Raw genomic sequence first — 23,284 nt, 5'->3', positions numbered from 1 at the left:
ATGTCAACTTGTGAAGAAAATATAGAAGACAGGAAGAAATCCCTTTGGGCAGTGTCAAACTGTCATACACAGCCATTCTCCTCTTAAACTTATGCCATGCCTTCTCCCTTCCCTGCTTGTCATCTTACTTTAATTCACATTTACTGATAGACCAAACTTGCTCGATACACCACTTTCTTTTTTACTGGGGACCCAGCACTCCACATAGTAGCTCAACAACACTGCCACCTAGTGTCTGTTAACTGAACCACACAAATCAAATCCAATATGGCTGCCCTCAGCCAAACAACAACAATGAACATTCCAACAATGCTTGGTTTTTCCTCTTTTTCTTTTCAAAGTATTTATAAGCCAAGGAACCTATTGACCATAGAGGACTGCTCGCAAATGTTGGGCTCAGGCCCCCCTCTTAGTAAGGCAGTCAGCAAGTTGCTCAGAGGTTCCGATGCAAGAAACAGAGTTAATCTCACCACGTGACAATATACCCTTCAGCAGTGCAATGTCAATGTAAAGACGACGATCCTCCACTCTATGAGAAGAATTCAAGGCCTCCACCAAACTCTTTGTTATCAACCAAGCAGTGTACAGCTAAGGTCTGGTATTTGACATTGTCCCTGATAATCCGTCTTAGATAGGAAGCAGCTTCAGCACACTCAACGAGCACCAAGGTCTCAGCAGACAATGTGGATTTCACCATTTGGCACAGTTTCCTCAATTGCCAATAAATCTGGCATCTCCATCCTTGAGAAAAATCACAAATCCTCCCTGGGAGCCACCATCAGATAGGTTCCCAAAGTAAGCATCTGAGAAGCACTCAATTATACAGTCTACAACTGACAGCTTTCTAAACATCAAGCAAAAATGATCATCCACAACTCTGTTGATAATCTTATTGAGTCTCAGCATCAGCCACTGTGGCATTTTTACAATGTCAGCTCAATTCACACACATCAAAGGCAATGTCAGGTTCCTCAGTTGACCAGTCAGAGCACTGAATTCTTTCTTCTCATTGTCCCACAGCTCACTGGGCTTAGCTGCTGACCTGCGACATCCCAAACTCTGTGGTGTGAGCAGACTGGCATAGCTATACTGGCCAACTGTTATACCTTCAGCTGTAGTGCCCACTTCCAAACCTATATACTTGAAGGTAGATAATGCTGTGCTCCCAATACAGAACTCTCCTTGAAGAACATCAATAACCTTCTAGAACACTCCAGTGCCCATCCAGAGAAAATCATCCACATTTCCACACATGATACCATGAAGTTCACCACCATAATACCAAGAAAACAAGGATGGATCAAGTGGACACATCTTGGCTGACAGAGACAGTAGCTGACTTCTGACACATAAGTACTACACTCATGCTGCATCACATAGACCATACACCATCTTTTTAAGTCTCCAAAGCTGACCACTATAATATTCTGGGGGAGGACGCAAGTAAACCTCTCGCTCTACAGTATGTAGTTGTCCTGAAGGTAAGCTGACTTCACATCCAGGCTGTGACAGCCCCAACCAAATGCAGAAGCCATTAACAGAACCAATTGGATATATTCTTTAGAACAAGCTGGGGAGTCCTTCCTAAAGCCGGAGGTGTCCTCAAAGCTCCTTGCTACAAGGTGTGCCTTGATTATAGGGCTTCCATCTTTCGCCTTTTCTGTGATAACCCACTGCACAGATATAAATTCCTGTCCTCTGTCTTCCACCTCCACATGAACATTGTTTTTTTGCCAATTTTGTACTTCCAGCTCCTTTGCTTTTCTCACTTCTTCATTGGAGTAAAACACAAACATCACTTCATAAGGGACCATTTCCAATTCTGCAACTTGCGAAAATCCACACACCCTACACTCCCATCAGAATCCTTTTGGAAGTTGAACCAATTTTTATATTTTCCTTTAGCTTTACCTCTTCTGCTCACTATTCTTCCAGACATGTGCTCACCATTTTTTCCATTCAGTCCTCGGATCCTGTGCCTCACTAACAGTTTAAATGGTCTTGTTTCTCTTTGAGAGTTCTCTGACAATTCAGAGTTTCTTACAATATAATTTTGTCCTTGTACCTCCTGTACCTCACCACTATCATCTACTTCCTCAGTGTTTTCAAATGTCAATGCAAATGAAGCAAACCCCACTGAATCCTCATCCACCTCCTGATTACATATGCCCTCCATATTCCTCAATGCCTCCTGAGTGCCAACGGATGATCCATTACAAGTCTGAGGAGACACTGTTTGAGACCCCAGGGGAAGTTTAGATAATCAGCAAATATGGGATCTGACATAAACACCCCCATGACGAACCAAAACCTGCTTGCCATCCCAGCCAATAACTATGCTCAGACCATGCCATTGCTGATCATCATTTTGCTTAAAGTACACCTCATTACCATTGTGAAGGTAATTTATCTCCGTTGTGCACACACTGTGATGCAAGACTCTCTTGACCCTTTCACTAGATTCATTTTTGGGGTATTTCCTTCAAGCCGAGTGCAGAACATTCAAGTTTTGTCACACAATATCTGAGCCAGAAACTAACTCTAGAGCAGGCAAGGTGTTTCTGGTGACAGATGACACTGCAGGATTGAAACCAAATACTAATTGGATTTGGCTAAAGCAGGAATTATTCACCAATGCATTTTGGGCTGACACCTCCCAAACCAAGTCTACATCGATGTCACACTTCATATCCTCAAACACTTAGCACTGTGTCACCAATTATAGTATTCACTCGTTCATATGTGCCATTGCTCCATGTACTTTCTGCAGCAGTGGTTAAAATTTTAACACCAAAAAGATTGCCAAGTTCTCTCATGTCACTATTATTAAATTGAAGTCCATTGTCAGAGAGAAGTTTCCTTGGAGCACGAAATAATGAAATCCAATTTCTGAAGACACTACCAACAAGTGTCTTAGCAGACTTGTTGGTGATGGCAGATGCTACACAATATCTTGTAGCAAGATCTACTATGATAAGAAACAGATGTTGTACGTTTCAGATCCATTGCAATTACTTCATTAAGTTGCTCTGCCATCAGCATACTTACAACTGGTCTAGGTTTTGGGCGTTTATACTTTATAGATGCTTCACAAATTTCAGTAACATTTCTAATCTGTTTCTCCATGTCTCACTTTAACAGTATCACTGCACCTAGGTGGCCAAATTGACAATGAGGTTTTAAAGCAGTTTTACTGCAATCCATTGAAGCTGGTAACACATTCTGGATCCCTGGTTCTAGTCACAAGAACAGTGATAACATGTAGTGACCTGACAATGCTACCTTCAACTTCACCCATTTATTCATAATCTTCACTGAATCCTTACCAAAATCAAGAACCATTTTTCCTTTTTTCATTGACTACTTACTGATCAGAAGTGGAAGATTGCACTCAACATCAGTTGACAGCTCTGATCTCACACCTCCAATCCAACATGGAAGTACTACACGCTTAATGGATCTATAGGTTACACCATCACCAAACATAAATGTACAGCTAGATTTTTCTTCTCCCCTTGCATAAAAGAAGACAGGGAGGAATCCCTTCTGGTTGCGTCAAATTTTGCTCACACATACTACCTCACCCCCCATCTCCCCACCCATTCCACCTCATGCATCACATCATCATCTCAAACACATTCAAACTCCTTCTCTCTTCCTATCTTATGTTCCATGTTTCTGCCCCATACAGTGCTGTTGGCACAATCACTCCTTCATACAGTCTCCTCTTAGCATTCATTCCCAAATGTCTATTCCTCATTACACTCTTTAATCCACCAAGGCATTTTCTTGCTTCTCTCAATCTGCATTCTACCTCCACCTTCACTCCCTTTTCCTGCCACATTTGCACCCAAGTATCTAAATCTATCCACTTCCTCCAGTCACTCTCCCTTAATGCTCACTTCCAGTCTGCTGCCATAACAGCTTTCCCCCAATCCCATATATTGGCAATACCTCTCACAGTGCCTCTCTGTCTACTTTGTTATAAGCCTTCTCCAAATCCGTAAAGGCTCAAAATATCCTTACCTTTTACCAAAAACCTCTTGCAAATCTGCCTTACTACAAAAACTTGATCCATACACCCTGTACCCTTCTTAAACCCACACTGCTCTTCACCATTATTCCCTCTCCTTTCCTAATCCTCTCAATGAAAACCCTCTCATAAGCTTTTCCAACTATGCTCAATAATTTATCTATGTACCAAAGGCTTCCTCCCCTTTATAAGTGAGGTAGTCAATTCATTATACTGATCCCTCTAAAACTACTACACTCACATTTGTCTTTTTCTTTGTAAATTGGCCCTATGCAGGCACTCCTCCAGTTTTCCAGCACCCTTCATTCCCTGAGACTTTCATTAAATAACCTCACTAGCCATTCCACTGTAATCACACCTCCCATTTTCAGACACTCCACATGACACCCGTCCAACCCAAGTGCCTTACCAACTCTCGTCATTTTCAAAGCTCCTTGTACCTTATCTTTTCCTATATCTTTCCCATTTTTCTCTCCCATCACAATAATTTTCTTAGCTCCTCCCACTGCCACAATCAAACTTGCCCCATCCTCCTCATTCAACAACTCTCTAAGATACTTTACCCATCTTTCCCTTACTGCCTTCACTTCTGTTAACCACTTTGGTACAGTGATGCCTATGTAGGCATCATGATGTGTGAGTTGCATGAGGGTGCCGGTGTCAGCATCTTGATTATATATTCTTTTTGCATTTGTACATGAGAAAGCTATAGGAAAGGGGAAGGATGTTTTTTTGGGCTTTTATGGATCTGAAAAAGGCTTACGACAAGGTAGACAGGAAGGCACTGTGGGAGGTTTTGCGGATATACGGGATAGGAGGAAAACTTCTAGCTGTCAAGAGTTTTTACGAGAGTAGTAGAGCATGTGTCAGGATTAGAAATGGAGAGAGTGAGTGGTTTGAGGTAAAGGTGGGACTTCGTCAGGGATGCGTTATGTCGTCCTGGCTGTTCAACTTGTACATGGATGGGGTGGTGTGAGAGGTAAATGCAAGGGTGGTGGGTCAGGGATTGGAGATGGTTAAAGAAAATGGAGAAAAGTGGGAGGTGAGCCAGCTGTTGTTTGCGGATGACACTGCGCTTGTGGCAGGATCGGAGGAGGGATTGAGGAAGTTGGTGACAGAGTTTGGGAGAGTGTGTGAAAGAAGAAAGCTGAAGATGAATGTGGGTAAAAGTAAGGTGATGAGATGTACAAGGGGTGAAAGTGGCAGTAGACTGGAAGTGAGCATTAAGGGTAGAGCGACTGGAGGAAGTGGATAGTTTTAGATACTTGGATGCAAATGTGGCAGGAAAAGGTGGATAGAAGTACAAGAAATATATACAGTAACTACCGGTATACAAATACAAGAATACACAAAAGAACTGGCGCCAGTGAAAACCCCCTAAAACACAGCAATTGCCAGACGTCTGGGACATGATACTTAATAGCTAAACATTACAAAATACAATTCAAGACATTACACTTCAGAGCTAAACAATAGTTACACATTATACCTAAGAAAGGGACACAAAAATGGTAAACATCACAAAGAATACATCATGAATACATCATATGCAATACGCAAATAAAGTTTAAGTAGATACAGGACCCCTTGCCCGAAGATTATAATTATGAGGGGTAGATATACAAGGCATAGTTTGTACTGGAGACATTGGGGGAGGCTGGGTAAATGCAGGGATAGGCACTTTTGTAACCTTAAGCCTATCCGTGTGTAACACCTCGCTCAGTCCCTGTGAAGGATCAAAGATCCTCAACTTATTAGGATGTAACTGTTCCGTTACCAAAAAGGGACCTGCAAATCTACAATTGAGCTTAGATTGGCGGTCAGGCATGCTTTTATACACATGATCATCAACAACGATGGTTACAGGCTTTGCAAGAACATGTTGGTGTTTCAAGATTTCGGCCTTGGAAACAACAAGTTTGTCCTTGACAGAGTCATAAATGGCATGCATCGCGTGACTGGAGTTGACTGTAGTCATCATAATTGTAGAGGGGATGAGCAGGGCTGTCAAGCACATCATAGGGGAGCCGTTTTTCAACTCCAAAAATGACATAATGAGGCGTTTTGCCTGTAGAAACATTAATGGTGCTATTAATACAAGCACTGACATGGGGAAGCCAATCTTCCCAAGACTCATAAAAATTACTAGCAACATGTCTTAGTATCTAGAATTTTCCTGTATGTCTTCTCGACAAGACCATTGGACGCCGGATGATAAGCAGTCACGAACGTCTGTGTGATGCCGTAATGTTCACAAATACTAGCCAAAACCTCATTCCTAAATTCTGTCCCATTATCACTAAGGAGCACCGAAGGAGTAGTGTATGGACACAAAACATGAGAAACTAAAGCATGGGCTACAACTGGTGCAGACTTGTTATGCAAGGGAGCTAATATTACAAAACGACTAAAGTGGTCCACACACACAAGGACATACACAGAACCTTGAGTGCTATGAGGCAGTTGCAAAAGGTCTATAGGCACAGTCTGAAAAGGGCAAGAAGGAGTAGGGTACTCTAAGATGGGAGCAGTGCTCATAGAACCTTTGTTCTGGGCACAAGAACTACACCAGGCCACATGAGAGGTAATGTCTAGTCACATTTTAGGCCAATAATACTTCTTACGTGCCATAGCCAGAGTTTTGTCACAACCTGGGTGACCAGCTTGAGGGGCATCATGAGTAAGGGACAAAATAACGGGAACTAGAGACTCAGGGATCACTAGCTGTGGCACATCTTGCTCAAACACTTCCACATTACGTATGAGAACCTTGTCCTGCAGGGAAAATTGGGACAGAGGTACTAGTAAAGCTGTTAAGGTGGAATCATCACCAGACTCCAAAGCATAAATGACTGCAGACCAAACAGTGTCTTCACGCTGAGCTTTGGCCAGATCTTGCAGGGAAAAGTTATGAATCACTGTAACAGCAGCAACAGGGATATTACGTGAAAGTGCATCAGCAACGTTGTTCGCATGCCCCGGGATATGTTTAAGGGTTGGATTGAATTCCTCAATCATGAGGAACCATCTGGCTAGACGGCCTGAAAGATTTTTGCCCTTGAAAAGCTGAGTGACAGCAGTGTGGTCCGTGTAGACTGTAATAGGATATCCAAAAATGATATCACGGAAATGCTTTAAAGCCCACACCACTGCCAGGGCCTCTCAGGCTTATTAAGAATGCGACTAGCATATGCAATAACATGAGGTCTACGCCCGTCTACTTGTTGCATGAGTGCTCCAATGCCTGTACCAGAAGCATCTGTACAAATTGTAAAGGGAAGACTGTAATCAAGGAATCAAAACTATTCTGATGAACATCACGCCACTGGAAGGAAGAGTTCTTCTTGAGAAGGCGAGTGAGAGGAGAAGCAATTGAAGCAAAGTCTTTAATGAATGCACGATAGTATCCTGCAAGTCCAAGGAAGGAACGTACATGTTCATCTGTCTTCGGTATAGGGAAGTCCCTCACCGCCTTGATTTTATCACTTGTGATGTGGATACCATGTTTGTATACATGACCTAGGAATTGGATACTAGACTTGAAAAGGGAACACTTGGGTAAGTTAAGTTTCAACTCAGTTTCAGCAAAGCGTTGCAAGACCATGGACAACTTAGTAAAGTGGCTTTCCACATCTTTGGAAACAAAAAGTCCATTCCCAACTAAGCCATGAAAAATGGAGTTAACTAAGTGCTGGCAAGTCAAAGGAGCATTCCGCAAACCCATGGGGCAGTGAAGCCATTCATAGTGCCCACTGGGAGTCAAGAAGGCCGTGACTTTACGAGACTTTTTCCTCCAGGGGTATCTGCCAAAAACCTGCTTTTAAATCTAATGTGGTGAACACCGTATTACCAGTGCCAATGGACTGAAGAAGGTCACTTAAGAGAGGCAGAGGATAATGGTCTGGAACAGTGACCTCGTTAACTCTCCTGTAATCAACAACTGGACGAAAAGATCCATCTTTCTTAGGCACCAGGAGAAGAGGCGAGTTCCACTCTGAGTGGGACTCCTGTACAATGCCTTCATGCACAGAGACACTTGATAGAAAGGACTTACTTTACTGGGACAAGAGAAACACAAGAGGACATGGAAAGAAAATAAAAAAACATAGCTATAGAAGAGAACTGAAGAAAAACAGTTTTCCACATAGAGTTTTGGACACTTGGAACAAACTGGATAATGAAATAGTATGCGCAAAAACCATTCATGAGTTTAAAAGCAAACTAGACACTGCGAGATACAATGGCGGGACACCACGAGCATAGCTCCCCTTCCTGCAAAATACAACTAGGTAAATACATACATACGGTTCTCGGTATTTAATATGGAATGTCAGCATACGCGGATTTGGTCATACACGGTAATTTCAGGAACCTAACCCCTGCGTTATTTGAGGGACTCCTGTACTGAGTGTTGCCGACATTCGTTACCTTCCAATTTCTTATTAGGGATACACCTCTTTCTGTCACTGTAGATACTGGTGCAGAATGTAGTCTCTTAAGTAGAAAGGCTTATTTCGCTCTATGGGAATTGTATAATCTCCCTTTTGTAATAATTTGCATTCTGTGCAAGGTTCTCCCTTGCTTGTTCTTGGATCTGTTTGTCTTCCCTTGCAGTTTCCCTCTCATGCTACAGTCTTCCAAGTCACTTTTGTTGTTGTTTCTGGTATTGCCCTTAAGTGTGACTGTCTCTTGGGTATTGATGCTCTTACAGCTCATGGTATAGATATTTCTCCTAGTCGTCGTGTAGTGACTTTCTGCAATTTTGATATCCCTGCATCCGATAGGCCAGTTTCTGTTTGTGATTCTACTGTGCTTGCTCAGTCTGCACATTTGCCCTCACCAGGTTCTAAGCGCTTTCACCCTGCTTCTCATTGTGCTGATATTGTTATAGTGGAGCATCTTATTGGACCTTCAAGTTATGTTCATGTTCCGGTGCGCATTTCAAGTGCCCCGATAGGGTCTTTGCCTGACTGTTCGTATTTGTCGCCTTGCATTAGAATGAACTCTCTCCACTATTCTTGAGTATCATGTTACCACGGCAATGGTAACCAACGTCACTGGTGCTCCTATTCCTCTCTCTCCTGGCAGTCACTTAGGCTCCTTTGAGGTGGTACACGTTGCTACTTTCCAGGACTCGCCTATTATAGCAGCTTCTGTACTACAGTCTCCTCCAACATGTGACCCTGCCCACTTAGCTTCTGAGTTTGCCACATTTGTAGGCGAGATTGATTTTCCTGAGACGCCTTGTCTCCTTGAACTGTTAGTTGCTCACCGTCAGGCTTCGGCTTTGCCTGGTGATCCATTAGGGGTTACTGACTGTGTGGTTCATAGAATTGATCTTCAGCCAGGTACTCGTCCAGTTTACATGCCCTTTTACAGGCTACCTCACTCTCGTCGGCTTATAGCCCAGTCCTTGGGCTATAAGTAAGCATGTACGTGCGTATGTGTTCATATTTGTGTGTACACGCACGCGCATTCACAACATACACTGGTTGTCTAACACGTGTCTATGTGTGCGTGTCTACATGTGTGTAAGTGTGTATATGTCTGTTTTTGGTCTCCCAAACCACCACCGCCAGTAACAACAAGAACCTCATAAGAGAAATTAAGACACGACAAGCACAGTCATTATCAGACTTATTAGTTGTGTTCCAAACGAAAGAAACATTACACTTCAACAGGTTAGGGTGGTAAAATTTCACGATAGCACGGCGCAGGTGGTGGAAGGGACAAGCTAAAGCTTGTTGGCTACCCCCCTACCACCCCCTACTCCCCCTCTCCTCCCCTCCCTCCCTCCTGCATCAGTACCCGGAGGTTGACATGTGACCGCAGGAAGCCACCCACGGTTATCCCCTCGCCCCACACCCTTGTTTGAGCAGTTCCCAGTGTACATAATGACCACATTTTATGAGGATTGACTGTATATGGTAAAATAGAAAGCAGTCACCACAAATGCTTGCGATGTTACCGCGTGTGTGCGTATGCGTGCCTGACTCGGCACGAATTTTAAAACGGTTCTCCACATTTGAGATGGTTTTGAAATAAAATCCGTGTATGATTGAATCCGTGTTATTCGAATCCGCATTATTTAAGGGACTCTTGTAATCAGTTCCTTCTCAAAACTGGTTGTGAGGACCATTACTTACTAAAAGTTATTCAACCTGTAACCTGAAAACGAGAAGGAGAACAGGGACAAAAGGTACACGTAAATATTTTTGTTTGCCAGCCGGCCACGAATGTTCCGAGTATGCTAAACTCACTTTTGAGAGTACTTGTTGAATGTTCACGCGGCACTAAATGAGTTCACACAATATAAAATGTTTTGTCTGCTGCCACCAAATGTAAGGGTGGCTAAATAAGACAAATTCAATGTACTGTATAGTGTTTATACAAGCACTGATGTGCACTCACTTCCGCGACTATCAAAAGACTGGCATCGCTTGGCTATGCCACGAATTCACAGGTAAACAATACATGAACGTATGGTTTGATTAAAAAGATATAGTATACTATATTAATAAATAAATAGCGGGAAAATATACATAAAAATACAAGAAAGGTCACCATTACATGATGCTGTGATGCATGGGAGTAGATGGGGTATGGGGGGCTGTGGTAGTGTGTATGAATGATAATTTGATACATCCCAAAGGGATTTCTCCCCGTCTTCTCTTTTTCTGCATGAGGGGACAGAGTGGGGGGGGGGGGGCAGTCAATGATTAAATGAAGTAGCCTTGCTGTGGATGCACTGTGTCCTGCTATATTGTTTCTGACCCAGGGCAGTGGGTGAAATGCAGGGATGACCAGTCATCCAGAAGTATCCATGAAAACAGGGAGGGAGGGGTGGTGAATGGAAGTGGATCATGTGGGGATGGAATGGGTGGAAGTGGATTTATGCCTTTGACTTTGGCTACCTTCCTTGTAAGGGGAAAAAGCCCTTGATATATATATGTACTCCAAACTTCCTTGCTACTCTATATATTGGTTCCTCCCCTACTATAGCATTGAAATCTACCAAAAATTACAGCATTAACCACTTAAGTACGACTCAAATTCTTGTTCGTGTCACTGGCTGCCATATGTAATTTGCATCACACTACTCGCATTATAAAATATAAAGTCACTACTGTATTACTCATTCTCTTTTACTCTGAGTAAAAATAAACATAGAAAACATGATCAAACCAGTTCACACAATCCGGGGTAACTCATGTACAATTACAAAAATTTATATATAATCGAGACACTGACACCAGCATCCTTGTGTACTCACTTGCACCTCATGACGCCAACATACGCATCATTGTACTGAAGTGGTTAACACTTGTACTAAAACTATCTAAGCACTCATTTAAAACTATGGAAAAAACCTCCCAGTTCCATATGTACATACAAAAACCCACATCTCCCATCCCAGTTGTACCTTCGCCCACATTAACCTTGAAGATGCTTCCCTCCACTCCAACCCACTTTATTGCCTTTTACAATTCTCATGGCAATTGCAGTGGCAAAATTTTACTCCCCCTACCATAGGGGATACAGGGGAAAAGAAAAGGAATACCGACGGAAGTGGTAAAGGCTGTTTTAAAGGAACAGCATAAAGGAGGGACAATTGGAGTACAAAAGTATTATCATTCCACTTGGAGTAGAGATTTTACTCATAGACAAATGATATGTGGCAGTAGTCTGTATGGCCTCCCCAAGATATTATGCAATTAATACTGCACAGTAACATGCAGTTGATACCCAAGTATGAGGAAAATAGGAAAAACAGTTAACAGTTGCACAGTCAAAGTGGAATAAATTTGAGACAGACAGTGTTGATTATATTGAACTTAAGAATCAGTGAGCTAACCACCTTAATAGTATGCTGTACTCTGTCATCCATAAGGAGTTGAAATGAAAGGGAAACAAATGGGTGAAAGATGGAATTGAGATGGATGGGGATGGGTGCAAGCCTTGGCTAGCAACCTCTCTTATAAAGTGGAAGAAGCCTTTGATATATAGACTTTGTCATGGATTTTATTGACATGTGCATTTATTTTCTTATATTTTGAAGTGTTATTTTGTATTTGACTTTTGGATCAGGTAGTGTCCTTGCATGGTCTTCTATTGCAGTTCTTAATAATTTATATTTTTAAGATAAGATACTCTTGACTTATTGCTTGATTTTCTTTGCTCCTCAGGATCATCACACAACCAAGATTACCCTGGTGGCCACAAACAGATTTGGTATACAGTAAGTCTAGTGAACTACGCTCAATGTTTTCCGACACACTCAACAAAGTTACGCAAGGTTGCATCCCACCTCCACTGCGTATACCGGTATGATAATTGTCATTGGGTATATTTGTATGATTTTGTGATTTGTTTGATGTACACAAATAGAGACAGACAATATCCAAACAATGGGTAGGGTTCAAGGAAGGCCACCCTACCCACACACTGTTCACAAACATTCTACAAATGCTGGAAGGATTCATTGAAAAAGCCCCACCAGAAAGAATAGTTTGATAGACATAGATGTGAACAAGGCTTTTGACAAAGTTCCTATACATATTCTATCCAAAAACATAATTGGGATAAACATAACAATGACAAGAAGTGGTAAATCAACTTAATAGCAGGAAGACTGTAGAGTAATCCAAAACAACCAAACCTCAAAAACAAAAAAGCTATACAGTGGAGTCCCTCAGGGTGCAATACTTTAACTATTACTCTTCACTCTCTTCATAAGTGATTTCCCAACCCCAGTACCTAAACAAAACAACATTGTTCTCTAATATGCAGATGTCCTAAAAATAATAACCCAGCACAGTAGATTCAATATTGCAGTAAAGAACATCCAATCCTAAGTGAGCAAACTGGAATAATGGCTAGAAAATAATATAATGGAAAGTTCACCTCAGAAATTGACAGTGACATTGCTCACACCAGATAACCATGGATCTAAAAAACTACTGCGTAGTAAAATTGAATGGCCAAATACTTCCATTGAAAAAGAACCCTAAAATTCTAGGCTTCGCATTATATACACTCATGACTTTCAGACCAAATATCAAAGACCTGACAACAAAAATCAGCAAGAAAAACCTACTTAAATTCATTGCAAGCACTGACTTTGGACAACCAAAAAGAATTCAGTAATCATCAATAGATAATTCATAAGAACCCCCCTCGATTATGCATCCACAGCATGGTTCCCAATAATCCGCATGACAAATAGTTTCCAAACTTCACTAAATGGAACACTAAGTAATAACAGGATGCACCAAAACCACCCCAACTAGGCACCTGCATATAGAAACCAATTTATAATAAACCATACAACACCACATGAAAATGAGAGGAACACAATTCTGTGCCAGAACCCTAAATAGAAAATACCCTTCACACTACATTTCTCAAGCACCACTAACAGAATGCAACAAAAAAGTACACCAGCAGCATACTATTCAAACATTTAACAACTAATTACTTATACTACACAAAACATCCTTACAAAAACAAATGCACACTTGGATCACTAGACAAGCCCTTCAAGACAGACCACCAGACTCAGAACATAAACACCACCAAAAAATCATCCCACACCTGATAACCCCACTGGCACACATGCACTGAGGATACCATCCAGCATTAAGACAGTGCTAGTACAGAATAGGCTTGGCCATAGATTCAAATTGCCCCAGATGCAACCACCACTCAGAGCAGACACAACAACTCATAGTAAAATGCCTCACTAACAGTCCCAAGACAACAACACAGTATATCTTCCCTGAGTGACTTGTGATCCCATCTGGAAGCTGTTGCAAGAAAGACATGAGCGATGAATTGATTGGTAGTCATGATGGATATTTAATATAAGATAAAAATGAACTAAATGTACTCTGTTTCTGTCACATACTCCAAACACTTCCAGTCCCAGTAGACCAGTTCTGTCTAACCCAATATGTGCATTAAGTCTTCAGTTATCATTACATTTCCTTTTGCTTCTGTCAGTTGTCATTTGATAAGATTCTTCCTTCTCCTGCTGTGGTCTTCTCTGATGCAAAACATGTAACTTAAAAAAAAGGAGACCTGGAAATTTTATGGTTATTGAATTCTCTAATAATGTACTGTGCATTTTCAGTTCTATCTGCTAGTTCTTTATTCATTATGCCACCCTCACTGCCATCTTTACCTATAAAGAAGGGCTGAAAGTTACAATGAATAAGTTTTGATCTGTATCCCACTATTCTTGTTTTACTCCTTCCCCCACATGTCAAGTCTTCTCTCCATCATCATCACCATCACCTTTCTAAGGATGACAATATTAATTATCCCCAGTTTTATATCCTATGTTAGTCCATTTCCATTCCAGGGTTGTTACTGAGAGATGAGTCCATTCTGAGGTGCCATCCATGTTTCTAGAGCAAAGTGTCCTGCTACCAGCTTGTTAGGCTGTTTGTAGTATTGTTAGCTTTACCCAGGGAATACTATAAGGTGACAACATATGTATATATATATATATATATAATATATATATATATATATATATACATATATATATGCATGCTAATAAGAACATGGGTACTTGTGTTCACTTATGCAAAGCAGACCACTTGGAAAAAGAAATTAACGAAGCAGAGTGCTTTCGTATATTACATCTTCAGTGCAAAAACTACTTTTTGCACTGAAGATGTAATATATGAAAGCGCTCTGCTTCATTAGTTTTAGCTAGTGGTCTACTTTGCATATACATATATATATATATATATATATATACATATATATATATATACATATATATATATATACATATATATATATATACATATATACAGTAGCCGCGAAAAGTTTGGGCGCAAAATTATAGGCGCCCCAACTTTCCCCTAAACTCAAAACATGCGAAAAATACAACTTTCCAGCCAAACTTTTCGCTATTTTTCAATGCTAGCGTTTGTACCCGTATTTAGCCGAGACAATACACACTATTTGGCAACTTTGTTTAGGCGCAGTCGATGTCACATGGAGTCAGTTTCTAAACATCTCTCACGGAGAGTAGTCTTTTTTTTGCGGTGGTCTCTGTTTTTGTGCCTTGATATCTCCGTAATGGGAAGTGGTAAAGAGCTGGAAAGAGACACAGTTGGTACAATCATAACCCTCTATAAGGAGGGTTATAAGTGTAAATATATTGCTATTTGTGTGGGAATTGGAGTGCGTCAAGTGCAAAAGTGGACCAAGAAATTTCGAGACGAAGGAAGTGACATCATTCGTACTCCAAAGCATCGCTCTGGTTGGCCAAGGAAGATATCAAATCGTACTTCTACGGTTCTAACTGCCTCCTAATAACCGAACTCATGAGAGGTTGCTGCTTGCTTGGGGGCCATAGTTCACCATACACACTTCACTACATGTCGTCCTACAGGAAGGTCTAAACATTGAGCTCCAACCTAGTGCTTTGTTGCTGAATCAGGGAAAATGCCTTGTTGTTATTTTCGGGATGTAGCATTATGTTTTCGTGTGACTGGTATCGTATCCAATTCAGTTCTTGGAAAACATAGTTTTTTGCACAGAATGGAGGGTAGTTTAGATGAAAAAAGAATCATTGAACCAACTAAGAGGGGATTGGATATGACTAGAGTGGAGTCGCCACTGGAAGTGATCCAAAGAAAACATGTATTAGTGTAACTCCGAAGACGACTTACAGGTAAGACTGAGTTATTTTCGGGATTTCGGAGGGAAGGGAGAGCAATGGATAAAATTATGGATATAGAAAGAGATACTAGTATTAGCAGAGTAATAAGGAATTGAGATATCAACAACTTGGCAGAAGAATTGACTGATTTAAAACTAGACCACAGAGCTTTGCAATTAGAGGTATCAAGCTTATGCAGAACTAACAATGAGATAATAAAACAATTGAATGATCTAAAAAGTTAACTGAGTATGATTAAAAGAGAAAATTAAAGGAAAATGAGTTTAGAAACAAAAACGAAGAACTGAAGAAAGAGGTCAAAGAACAATTACAAGTTGTACCCGAAGAGATGGAAGAATCAATCAAAGAGACTGATCTTAATGAAATAAAAAATCAATGGCAGTGGAAACTGGAACATGAAAATCAAAAACTCGTTCAAAGAAATAGTACAACAGCAGGTAGAAGAGAATGCAAAGGAAATAGTGATTAAGGTGATCAAAGAAAAGGAAAACTGGGTGAGAGACACAGTGGATAAAAAGAAATGCATTGTGGTTTATGGTATCAAAGAAAAACACAATGTACACAAATACCAAAGAGAAAAAGAAAAGCAAGTGTGAAGGAGATACTGAAAGCGGTTCAAGAGGAGGGACAGAATCTGAAAAAGGAAATTGATGATGTGCATAGGATGGGTACATACTCAAAACAGAAAACTACAGACCAATGAAAATCTAACAAAGAACTCAAATGATAGCGGCAAGACTAGCAAACAGTGAAAATTACAAAAATGTGTGGATAAAAAAGGAAATGAATGAAGAAGAAATAGAGAAAGATAGGGCACTGAGAAATGAAGCTAAGGAAAAAAACGAGAAAAGATCGGAGACTGAAAAAAAAAAAAAAAAAAAAAATTGGAGAGTACTGGATCTGAGACTGAGAAAATGGTACATCAGAAAAATGGAGACATAAACCAAAAATGAGAAGAAAAGAAGAAATTAAAAGTGGCATACACAAACATGGACGTTATGATTTCTGGAATAAATGAATTAAATGACTATTTGTCAATAGAGAAACCAGATATAATGGGAATTGTGGAGATAAAACTAAAAGGTCCTATACAATCAAGCATAGTGGGACAAGGTTTATACAACCATTGGTTGAAAAATAGATCGGATAAACAGGGGGAGGAGTAATGTTATTGACTAGAAAGGGCTTAAATATAATAAAGGTAGAAGGTAAAGAAAATGTGGAATTCATCACAAAGTTGAAAATAGCAGTATGAAAAGCAGAAAGTTCATAGTTGTATATGTGCCCCCCAAAACCAAGGCTTGGTCTGATAGTGAACACTCAAAATTACTGGAAGGCACAAAGAATGAATTAACTAAGACACTGAAATATAGAGAAAACATAGTAATTATGGGCGACTCTAATGCAAAGGAAATAAATTGGGAAGAATTGACAATAAAAGGTGGAGAGGAACTGGGGCAATGTCCTACTGGATCTGACCATTGATTATACATTGACTCAATGGGTCAAAGAAAACACTAGATATAGACACACTGAAGAACCACCGAGACTAGACTTGATATTCACATCTAAGCCTGAAATTGTGGACAAAATGAATCATAAGACACCAATTGGGAAGAGGACCACATACTAATAGAGTTCAAACTTATGGAACAAAATGATGTGAGAAGAAATGAGAAACACAGAAGGAAGATTAATGTACATCAAAACTGACTTTGTAAAACTTAGAAAAAAAAATTAAATGCTAGTTGGGAAAATTTTTCAAATGATAAAACAAAGATGGAAGAGAAATTGAACATTTCTAAAGGAAAATATAAGGAGGGAACCGATAAACATGTACCTAAGCAGAAACAAAAAAGGTTTTACATAAAGTGTTGGTATAACAAAAAGTGTAGCAATGCTAAAGATAGAAGAGACAAAGCCAGGAAAAAATGGAAAAAAGACAAAAAAGTAACTAAATGGCAAACATACATTAAACTGAGAAATGAATATTTAGATATACGTAGAGAGGAAAAAAGAAACCACCAGAAAGATATAATGGACAAATGCAAAGACCATCCTAAACTATTTTACAGATATGTAAACAATAAACTAAGATACAAACATGAAATGGTGAAACTGTGTGAAGGAAACAAAGAATATATAGAAGATATAGAAATGGCTGAAGTAATGACCAGACACTTTAGGTCTGTATTTACAATTGAAAGCTCACAAATGTGGGATGAAGGACAGTGAGAAGGATCCCCCAAAATGAAAGAAATAAGGGACCAAATAAAGAACATTGACATCAGAAAGTCATATGGGCCTGATGGAATAGTGAACTGGATATTGAAAGAATGTATAGATGAACTTACAGCTAAAATACAAAAGGTAATTTACTTCTCACTCAAAGAGGTAAAATGCCACAAGATTGGAAAAATGTAAATATTGTACCAATATACAAAGGAGGAGATAAAGAAAATCCATCAAATTATAGATTGGTATCCCTTACAAGCACAATTGCAAAAATATACGAAAGAGTTATTAAAAATAAATGGATTAAACACTTGGAAGAGAACAACATACTAAACCCCAACCACTTTGATTTAGAATTGGAAGATCATGCACTACAAACTTAACCCCTTCAATACGGGGCACATCGCACGTCTGGCAGCATTAGATGCCTGATGTGCGATGTCGCGTCATAATAATCGCATTATAGAAAATAAAGTCAGTGCTTAATTGTTCGTTCTCTTTCACCTGTGAATCTTGATAACCATAGAAAATATGATGCAGCCAGTTTAGAGAGAATGAATCTTACGTAGGTACGACTACAATAAATATAATGAAAAGGGCGACGTCGGCATCATCACGTACCCACTTGCTCCTCATGACGCCTACGTGTGCGGCACCGTATGGAAGTGGTTAATATACTTTTACTCAAGATTAATAGAAATAATACAAGAAAGATGGTTAGGCAGACTGTGCCTTCCTGGACTTACAAAAGGCTTTTGACAAAGTATCACACAAAAAGCTACTAAGAAAAATTGAAACAATAGGTAGAATGCAATGGTACCTCTATGCAATTAATCCATTCTGTATGCCTCTGTGTGAAGAAATGCTATTTTCCATTGAAATCAGTGTTAATTCCATGAATTCATTCCCAACCTCAAAAAAGTCTCCTTTTTTCCCTCTGATATGATGAAGCCTGTCACCAAACAGACTTAAATAGGTATGATTATGATGTTTCTGCAACATTAATGCCAAAAAAATCAATGTTAAAGACCACTTACAAGGTAAAAAATATAATGAAAAAAAGCAATCTTTTGTACCTCCTGATGGTAAGGCTTGCAGCTAGCGTAGGGGGATGGGAGTGAGGAGGTGGTGCAATGGTGGGGGCTTACTGACCCCCCTCTGAAGGAGAAGGTGCTGCTTCAGCTGGAACAGCACCCTCATCAGGGTGCTTTTGTTTGGCACGAGGCTGGAAGAACTCTGTGATAGTTGCTTGCCGGCGCTGTGTGTGTAGGATTTGGCGGTAGTGAGGCATGACCAGTTCATTGAACTGGCCTGCAACACAGCTCACTAGTGTCTGGTCCGGGTGTGTAACCTCCACGAAATCGTAGAGCTTCCTCCACATTACACAGGCCTCCTTCACCTCCGTGGTGGGGCCCTGAACACGATCATCATCTCCCTCAACTTCTAGCTGTTCCCAGGCCAGTTCGGCAACCTGCTCCTGATGCAGCTCCATCAGCTCCTCAGTGGTCAGTTCATCCTCGTGCTCTCCTATCCTTGACATCCCTGTCCATCTCCAGGCCCAGGTCCCTCCCTAGCGCAACGATGTCTGAGGTGACCAATGGCTCAAAGCCCTCGAAGTCCCACTCCCTGTCAAATGATGGCCAAAGCTTCTTCCATGCTGCCTGTAGAGTCCTGATGGTAACCTGCTCCCAGCTCTTGCTAATCATCTTGACACAGTGCAAGATGTTGAAGTGGGACTTCCAAAATTCTTGCAGAGTTAGGTCTGTGTCAGTGGTAGCGGTGAAGCAGCGTTCAAACAGAGCATGCATGTACAGCTTCTTGAAATTAGAAATGACCTGCTGGACCATTGGTTACAGAAAGTGGTTTTGGAGGCAGGAATTTAATTGTGATGAAATCCAGGTCTTGGGGAAGATGTGCCTGCATGTCGAGGGGATGTGCCGGGGCATTATCCAGTAGCAGGAAGCACTTCAGTGGCAGTCCATTCCCCATCAAGACTCATCTACATCTCAGAACATTCCACAAGGAAAGGACTGGCGGTTGTCAATGGTGCTATTTTCATACACATAGTGGCTGTTGCCAAAACAAAGTGTTATACACAATTTTTTTTCTACTGTCTACTCGACTTCTACAATGTACAATACATGAACTGAGTATGGACACTCAGTATTTATGCATAGGTGATTTTTTACAAGCAATGGGAACACATATATATTGGTCATATAATGACCATGTTAACATACTCGGGGTAGTGGATAGCTTCTGGTATATGCTGAATGTTATGATTCAGTACATGACAACATGACAGACAACACCTTGTGGGTCACGAGATAATGGAAATAGTATAGTTGTATCTTACGGGAAGGGAAGCTATGCTTGTGGTGTCTCGTCTCTGTATCTTGCCATATCTAATTTGCTCTTAAATTCTTGTGTTGTTTTTGCACACACTATTGTTTTGTCTAGTATATTCTATACATCCACCACTCTTTTATGTATCTTCTATAACTGTCCATTTTGAGTTTCGTTACATGGCCTCTTGTGTTTCTCTTAGCCCAATTTAGTAAGTTGTATCTATCAAGGACTTCTACATCTTTCATAATTCTGTAGATGGTCAACAAGTCACCTCTTTTTCTTCTTTGTTCCAGAGTCAGACATTCTAGTTTGGCAATCTTTCTTCATATGACATTTTTGATGGTGTTTTGGGTAATTTTTGTAGTTGCTCTCTGGATTCTCTCAATTTTCTTTATATCTTCTTTAGCACTGGGTAACCGTAATTTACCTGGTTGTATTATATGGGAAAGGGAGCTATGCTCATAGTGCATCTTTGTATCTCGCAATATCTAGTTTCCTCTTAAATTCTTGTATAGTGTTTGCACACATTATTGTTTCATCCAATTTGTCCCAGACATCCACCACTCTGTGTGGAAAACTCTTTTTCAGATACCTTTTATATCCTTTTCGAGTTTCTTTTCATGTCCCCTTGTTTTTCTTCTATCCCACTTTAAGTCTTCTCTGTCAAGCACTTCCATGCCTTTCATGATTCTGTAAATGGATAATAAATCACCTCTTTCTCTTCTTTGTTCCAGGGTTGGTAGTTCCAGTTTAGACAATCTTTGTTCATATCTCAATTTTGAAAGTATTGGGGCCATCTTTTTCATTGCTCTTAGGGTTCTTTCTATTTTCCTTATATTCTTTTTTGTACTTGGTGTTCATAGTGTCACAGTGCACTCCAATCTTGGTCTTCTCAGTGTGACTAGTATTTCTTTTCCATTACCTCATCCAAGTAATTAAAAGTCACCTTTATTGATCTTAGTAAATTATAGATTTCTCCAACTATTTTGTTTATCTTCTTGTCTGGGGACATGTCTGTGTGTGTGTATTTACCTAGTTGTACCTAGTTGTATTACACAGGATGGGAGCTATGCTCGTGGTGACCCGTCTTTGTATCTTACAGCATCAAGTTTTTTCTTAAAATCTTCAATAGTGTTTGCACACACTGTTACCTTATCTAATTTATTTCAGGTATCCACCACTCTATGTAGGAAGCTATTTTTCAGATCTCTTCTATGGTTATCCTTTTTGAGTTTCTTTTCATGTCCCCTTGTTTTTCCATAGTCCATTTTAACCTCTTCACTCCGGGGCATATCGCACGTCTGGCAGCATTAGCTGCCTGACGTGCAATGTTGCGTCATGATAATCGCATTATAGAAAATAAAGTCGGTGCTCAATCGTTCGTTCTCTTTCACCCATGTATTTTGATAACCATAGAAAATATGATGAAGCCAGTTTAGAGAGAATGAAAGTTACGTAAGTATGACTACAATAAATATAATCAAGATGCCGACATCGGCATCATCGAGTACCCACTTGCTCCTCATGCTGCCTACATAGGCGTCATCGTATGGAAGTGGTTGATAAATTATCTCAATCTAGGATTTCCATTCCTTTCATGATTCTATAAATAGTCAGTAGATTACCTCTTTCTCTTTGTTCCTGAGTTGGTAGTTCCATTTTGGACAATCGTTATTCATATGTTAATTTGGAGAGAGTTGGTGCCAACTTTGTTGTTGCTCTTTGTATTCTTTCTAATTTCTTTATATTCTTTTTAGTACTGGGTGTCCATAGTGTTGCTGCATACTCCAGTTTTGGTCTTATTATTGTAAGTAATATTTGTTAATCATGTCTTCATCTAAGTAGTCAAATGCCACTTTCATTGAATCTTAATAGGTTGAAGGTTTCTCCAACTATTTTATTGATATGTTTGTCTGGTGCCATGTCTTTGCTGATTATTACTCCAAGGTCTCTTTCAAAGTTCATTTTTTTTACTTCTTCACCAATTTTATAATTTCCTTATATTTTCCGGTGTCATGTCTTTGCTGATTATTACTCCAAGGTCTCTTTCTGAGTTCAATTTTTTGACTTCTTCACCAATTTTATAATTTTTTGAAATTCTGTTTTTACTTTTTCCAAACTCCATTATACTACATTTCTTGATATTGAAGTTCACTTCCCACTTTTGAGTCCATTTCCAGATTTTGTCCAGGTCTGATTGTAATGATTCACAATCCTCCTCTAGTATTTTTGCATCATCTGCGAAGAAATTCATGAAACACTCCATTCCTTCATCCATGTTGTTTATATATATGGCAAACATGATTGGAGCCAGCACTGAAACTTGCGGGACACCACTTATCATTTCTTCCCATTTCAAGTATTTATCTCTAATTACTACCCTCATTTTTCTCCCAGTCAGGAAGTCTTCCATCCACTCCAATAATTTTCCTCCGATGCCACCTATTGATTCTATTTTTCTTATTAATTTCTTGTGTGGTACCTTATCAAATGCTTTTTGTAGGTCTAGATAGGCACAGTCTGCCCATCCATCCCTTTCTTGTATTATTTCTATTAGTCTTGAATAGAAGCAGATCAGGTTTGTTGTACATGATCTTCCTTGTCTAAATCCAAATTGGTTTGGATTCAGTATAGTTTTTTCTTCCAGATGTTACATCTACATTTGATAACTTTTTCACATATTTTTGCTACTGAGCTTGTTAGGGAGACCGATCTGCAGTTGGATTTTCCTTGTTTCTTCCTTTATATATTGGTACAATATTTGCATTTTTCCAGTCCTGTGGTACCTTTCCTTCTTTGAGTGAGCATTTGATTATATTGTACATTTTATCTGTTAACTCCTCTATGCATTCTTTCAGTATCCAATTTGCAATTACATCTGGACCATGCGATTTTCTGACATCAAGGTTTTTTATTTGGTCACTGATTTCCTTCTGTGTTACAGTTATTTCCTTCATAGGGGGGGA

The 23,284-nt window shown here is 39.9% G+C and overlaps 1 protein-coding gene across 1 annotated transcript in view; it reads left to right on the top strand.

Moving 5' to 3' along the window:
* The window catches only part of LOC143023144 (neurofibromin-like), a 375,045-nt gene that overhangs the window by 35,164 nt on the left and 316,597 nt on the right, over positions 1-23,284 (top strand). Inside the window, exon 10 of the mRNA XM_076181656.1 lies at positions 12,220-12,358. Within this exon, the coding sequence (XP_076037771.1) occupies positions 12,220-12,358 (139 nt within the window). The remainder of the gene's footprint in view (positions 1-12,219; positions 12,359-23,284) is intronic.

This window comes from Oratosquilla oratoria, unplaced genomic scaffold (genome assembly GCF_046742065.1).
Source record: "Oratosquilla oratoria isolate Oo_2021 unplaced genomic scaffold, ASM4674206v1 SCAFFOLD45, whole genome shotgun sequence".
Classification (NCBI taxonomy): domain Eukaryota; kingdom Metazoa; phylum Arthropoda; class Malacostraca; order Stomatopoda; family Squillidae; genus Oratosquilla; species Oratosquilla oratoria.
This window is presented reverse-complemented; position numbering and strand designations above follow the sequence as displayed.